Raw genomic sequence first — 6,186 nt, 5'->3', positions numbered from 1 at the left:
AGTAATGGAAAAAATGTCTTTTGTTTGTTTTGCTTTCTGTAAGTAAATATCAAGATTCCCATATTTTTTACAAACCTAAAGGCAGCGAAAACCCTTCTGTACTACATTCGTGTTCACTCTGTTATCGTAATTTCTAGCTCTTACGGTGACAATTGCGGTGTTGACAATACCTTAAGTTGTCTGCCCTCCGAAATATTGCGAACGCATCAACGTAACATAGCAACCAGTGTTTTGAACGGATCCCGTTCCCACTACTGCTTGTTTCCGTACGGAGAGATTTCTTGCAGGACTCGCATGGACGAAACCGCCCCAGTGTTTTCGTTTTGCCAAAAATGTCAGGACTATCAGAAACAGAGCGTGCTGGATTTACGAAGATACTGAGCCTAATGACAAAATGCGACTTACTGTCACTCAGTGATACGGTCACGAATAAGATGATAGTCGTGGAAAACATTACGGGTAAGACTTTTATTCAATTTCATATGGCAAAGAGGAAGTCAGCTTACTTCTCTTTACTGGAGCCCAGTGAGTTACATAATGTCCTTAATCAAGAGATTTGTTGTATACCTACCAAGAAATAACAAATAAATTGCATGAACAATTTCAGTGTTTTCTCACCTCTGCTGGATAGATAAATAAATGATTAGCTTATCCTACTCTGTCTGATCATTTTTCCACTGCAGAAGCTAAAGAAACCATTCTCGCCTTCACTAAAAATGCCGAAGAGCTCCTGAGGAGGAAAAAGGTTCAGCGTGACCTGATATTCAAGTACCTGGCTACAGAAGGTGTGGCGATGCCCCCAAATAGCGAGAAACACATGCTTATAAAGAGGACCCTGGAGCTGTGGTCCTCTGTAAAGGTAACTTGACACACGAGAGAAACAGAAGCCACTGCCGCCAGTAAATGTTTTATTTGGGGATAAGCCAAAGGCGACCCATCTATTTTATAAAGGATGGAAAGTATTGTTTATTGAATAGTGAAGTTCAGTGAAGTGAAGACATGGCACTGATGTTGGTATGCCTGGAAAGAGAAGACATAATTAGGGTTATTCACACACAGTGTCCTCACACACCTTTATAACAGTTTATATATTGCTTTGAAAAAGTAATCACCGAACAACAGACTGTGCCACCCTTGGCAACAAGAACTGCAATCAAGCAGTTTTGATATTGAATAGGCCATTCCAAAAACTTCATTTTATTTTTTGAGCTATTTAGAGATGGAGTTCCTGTTGTGTTTTGGATCCCTGCACTGGTGCATAACCCTAGTGCTCTTGAGCTTCAGGGTGCAAATTGATGGCTGGACATTCTCTGGATTTTCTGGTAGAGAGCAGAATTCATGGTTCAATCAGTCAGGGCAAGGCATCCAGATCCCAAAGCAGTCCCAAATGATCACACTACCACCACAGTGTTTGACTGCTGCTGGGTTTTTTTTTGTTTTTGTTTTGTTTTTTATGAACTGCTGTGTAGTAGTTCTACACCAGATGTAACAGGATGCAAACTTTCCAAAAAAGTTAATATTTTGTTTTGTCAGTCCACAGACTATTTTCCATTGTCTTGACAATCAGAAAGATTTCTGTTTTTTGTTTTTTACTTAGGGCCAGGTAGGGTTGGATAGCTTTTTACTCATAATAAATGCAAACATCATTTAAAGACAGCATTTTTGTATTTACTCTGGCTATCTTTGACCAATACTAAAATGTGTTTGATGATTTGAAGCATGTAACTGTGACAAATATGCAAAAAAATAAGAAATCAGGAAGAGAGTGCTGTTTTTTTTTTTACAGCACTGTATATTGATATTAGAATTTGTACTTCCCAAAATTCAGGGTCAACACCAGCTCTAAAATCAAGCCTTACTCAGACTTTATATTTTAGAACCTGTTGCCATTCCATCAAAGAACTGACCTTCTAGCTAATATCGGTGTAGTGCTCTGACTTGTAGAGACTGAAGATCATATGTAACAACAACCTCTCATTTCTTTATGGAGGTGGTGGATGAAAACCCTCAAGGAGAGGCGGCTTTCTCAGATGTGAACTGTGGGATGGGCTTTGATCCGCTGGTCCTCGGCCAGCAGTTCTGTCAGTGGTTCTTCCAGCTGTTGAACAGTCAAAACCTTTCACTTGGCCAACAGCCCCAAGACTGGGGACCACAACATTTCTGGCCTGATGTGAAGTTACGTCTCCTCTCCAAGTAAGAACCTCATTAGTAGTGAAAGCAAATGAGAATTTAAATAATACTGATGTTGTTGGTTTATAATCTTATTCAGAGTAGTCCTCTGTTTCAGGTAGATTATTCCTTCTGATTTTCTTCTTACAAAGCATAGAGATGAAGGTAAAACAACCCCAAAACACTAATAACAGAGTTATGTCTTTCTCAGAGCTGGCAGTGAGCAGATGGAGGAGTTTCTGGGTGCTGATCTGGTTAGTTGTCGATTCTTGGCACTGACCAGGGATGAGCGTCTCCTCTTTAGTCCCAATTTGGATCCCCATGGCCTCAAAGCCTTGACCTCTCGTCATGGCTTGGTGTTGGTGGCTGTGGCTGGGACTATTCACAGAGATTCAGTCTGTCTGGGAATCTTTGAACAAATATTTGGCCTTATCCGCTCTCCTCTGGACAACAACAGCTGGAAGATAAAGTTTGTCAACCTGAAAATCAGAGGGCAGGATGCTCTTAGTGGGACAGATGTGCCAGCACCTGCTTTGACCTACAATTCCAGTGAACTGCAGCTTCTCTGTAGCTGACAGTCAAGATAGATTAGTTTTAGATTTATTAGTTTTATTTCCTTTCACATTATTTATCCAAAAGTGGTGGTTTGGCCTTTTGGTTCTACTCTACACTCATCTTATTTGCATGAACACTTATTTTCTGGGCATTTGGGACCTCATATTGCATCTAATAACTCATCTGATACAACCCTATCTTCTAACTTATAGGCCGTCATGCAATAATATAAAGGTAGACTCAAACTGATGCATTTAAATTGAATATTTGCATCATAACATGCAAAGCAGAATTCTCAAAGATTATCCTAGAAGGTAAATGGATGGGCTGCTTTAAATATACTGTACCTTTTTGCAAAGCATGTAGTGCTTTGGAAGCCTGTGCCTTATGTAAAATATGTTCAATGTATACATTTGTGGTATAGTAACAGTTATTCTGTCACTCAAAAGATCTCTTAGAAATGTATTTTTTAGGAAAGAAAAGCACATTAAATTTTATTTCAGCTGTAAAAATGAAAAGAGTTGTAAGTGACTATGGTTTTTAATTGACTATGTTCATGCAGAGCAGCCAGCATTTCAGTGTCACAGCAGGACATTGAGATGCCTAATGCAGGTTTATAATGCTAATAGGCTTTTTTTTTTTTCTGAGATGGCACAACTGAAAGCAGTTATACTTGTTCAAAAAACAGTAAGCAAGAATAGGTATCAGCCTTTGCATGTTTTATTGTCTGAACAAAAGCAACCAAATATCTTCTGAAACTCTTCAGGTTATTCTCGTTTAAACAAATTCATGCTTTTTTCATGCTGACAGTTGTTAAAATGTATCTTCCCTCACAGAACACAGCAAACTAACACAGCAGTTTTATCCGTGCCAACATAACTGCAAAGGATTTAACATAAACTTGCATTAGGCAGCACAATGTCCCAACAGATGGTTGTAGAAAATGGGCACCTGTGTGATATGTAGGCATTTTATTCAAGTTGTTCGCAATTCCTTTAATCGGTGCCATTCACAACATTTCTCAATAATTTACTGTTGGATTAAATTTAATTTTGAATGTATGTTTTTTTTTAAAGGAGTTTTATGAGTAACAAACTTTTGAGATGTAACGTAGCCATTTATTAACAAATAAATATCTGTCTTTATGTGACACTACAAAGTCAAGCAGTGTGCTTTCATGGCTTTTCATCCCACAATGTTTACAGATAAACAGTCTGTTAGAAATACCAACAGAGTAACATAGTTCAGAAAAAGTCTAATATTTAGACAAATGTGCATATAAAAATATTATAATTTCAGCTAATTTGTTCCTGTTCAGTGCCAGGTGTTAAGTAGTTTAATTAAATGGCTGGAAGTTGGAGATTGGAAAACATTGCTGTGAAACTGACTCTCCTTAATGAACTGAATTACAAGTCTAAATGGTGCTTTTTAATTTTGCTGTTTTAAGGATCTCCCAGAACAGACAGTTATACTTTTTTTTCTGCTGCTTCCTTTAGGGGCAATCAGAGTAGCTCATCTGCTTTTATCTCACCCTGTCCCTACCCTCCTCCGTGTCTGTCACATCAACCCTCTGCATGTCCTGCTTCCCTACATCTATTAATCTTCTCTGTGGTCATCTTCTTTAGCCCCATATTCAATGTCCTTTGTCCAGCTTATCCACTCTCTCCCCTCTGCACATGTCCAAACCCTCTCAATCTCGCTTCTCTAACTTTGTCTCCAATCCGCTTAACCTGAGCTCTCCCTCTGATGTACTCATTTCTAATCTTGCCTCAATGAAAATCTTCAACTCTGCCACCTCTCAGTGTAATGCATATACCGCTGAATCACTTGCAGGTTGACTGGTTTTTTGGTACCAAACTCGTCATCCTACTATTCCCAGCACTTGTTTAGAAAAACTGGCTTTGTGGCATTTTTAAATTGTGACCAAACAGTGCAGCTGTGGGCAAAATAAAAACATGCTCCCTTTTGTCTAGGAATTGTGTTTGTCAGCACAACGTTTGCCTGATGAATCTAAGACAAATTTAGCTCAGGTTAAACCACCGCAGTGACAGTCAAACAGGTGATGCCCTTGAATATTAGAGAGATAACCTCAATGATCATCTATGAGCAAGCACTTGGCAGTGGCAGAAAGGAAGACCCTGTTAAAAGGAAGAGACCTCTGGCACAGGTCTTAGGGAGGGACAGTCATCTGTTTCGGAGAGAGTAGGAGAATGTAGAGAGACCCCGACCAAACAAAGCATTTGAAAGAGTACACAAAAGTTGATGACATGCAGTAGTACTATATGAATGCATCAGGAGTAAAAAGATGAGTTGAAAATTGGTGCAATCATGTAGGCTTGCTCTGCCAGCTAGCCAGAGCCGGCTATCATAGAGTATATTATAGCCTGCCATTGCTGCTGTTCACTCGTAACTTTTAAAACTCAAATCTCCACAGGGTTAATGTCTGAGATGTTGTGTCAGCGGTTAATGTCCACATATTTAGCCACTTTCATACTCTTTGAGTAGGTTTGATTGCACACAAGCTGCCACACCACCCTAGAAGGGCTTTACTGGTTGGTCAGACATTTCATATAAAAATATACATTTACTACCTGTGGTCAGGAAAAAAAGAAAACTCAGTGCTATTGGTCTTGCCTTTTTTTTTATTGGACCAAATGGCACATGACATGAATTCATCTAGACCCGCTTCAGACAGCTGCGGATTTGAAATTTTGCTGGATGGGATGAAGAAAGCAGATCGCTTTTCCACACAACGTGCCTAAGATCATTTTACACGTTCAAATTCACCTGTGCTGATATCATGTTATCAGGTATATGTGCTATATGCTAAACATGTGACCTGTATCAATGCTTCTTTGCATTTGTCTCTGAAGCTTGTTCTAGTGTGACTTTTGAAAATAGTTTGGCAAAGCTCGTTAATACTCATGGTACAAAAACTGGGTCACATTTGAGCAACACCCGAGCAGCATCCAGTTCTTGCTTTTTTTCTCCTAAATGTTTTTTTTCAGCCATCTGTATATAAAAAATAAAGACAAACGTGACTCCTTATTAATGAAGTGGATCTGTTTTTCCATCGATTCTCCTGCGTCACTCTAGCGAGGGCATGTGGGGTCTAGTGGGGGCACAGAATATGCCAGTATGACTCTGTGGCTTTGGTGGGAAATGTTACATGTGGGAAATTATTCTTGGCAGCCTCTTTCAAAGGCCCCTGGAATACTTAATATCTGTGACTGTATGGGTCGGAGCCACACGGGTCTTTGTGCTTTATAGGGCCATAGTTGTGGCGAGGCGAAACCACTGCAGCCATTGATCTCAGCCTGTTCACCTCTCAGAAAGAATAATAACAAGCTGCTTGCCTTCTGTCTTTATGGCACTTGGCTTCTCTGCGTTTTAATAAGCGGTTTGGCCACGGGCGCAGCTCTGACGCACGGGTTCAAAAATACCGCTGCAGTGGCGTCTGGT

At 39.8% G+C, this 6,186-nt stretch overlaps 1 protein-coding gene across 2 annotated transcripts; it reads left to right on the top strand.

Annotated features, from left to right (window-relative positions):
- Window positions 1-252: 252 nt before the first annotated feature.
- On the top strand, window positions 253-5,772 carry cUnh3orf38 (chromosome Un C3orf38 homolog). Of its 2 annotated transcripts, XR_014271964.1 has the most exons (5): window positions 253-459; window positions 684-859; window positions 1,991-2,193; window positions 2,381-3,260; window positions 3,304-5,772. XR_014271964.1 is itself a non-coding variant. In XM_082508973.1 (4 exons), exons 1-4 carry the CDS (start codon window positions 333-335, stop codon window positions 2,742-2,744), a joined length of 870 nt encoding a protein of 289 aa, XP_082365099.1. In that variant the 5' UTR covers window positions 253-332; the 3' UTR covers window positions 2,745-5,772. The 2 variants fall into 2 exon arrangements, 1 of the variants encoding a protein (XP_082365099.1); XM_082508973.1 differs by having other exon boundaries at window positions 2,381-5,772.
- The last annotated feature ends 414 nt before the right edge of the window (window positions 5,773-6,186 follow it).

The sequence above is a fragment of the Aulonocara stuartgranti genome (genome assembly GCF_965226115.1).
Source record: "Aulonocara stuartgranti genome assembly, chromosome: 16".
NCBI classification, from domain to species: domain Eukaryota; kingdom Metazoa; phylum Chordata; class Actinopteri; order Cichliformes; family Cichlidae; genus Aulonocara; species Aulonocara stuartgranti.
This window is presented reverse-complemented; position numbering and strand designations above follow the sequence as displayed.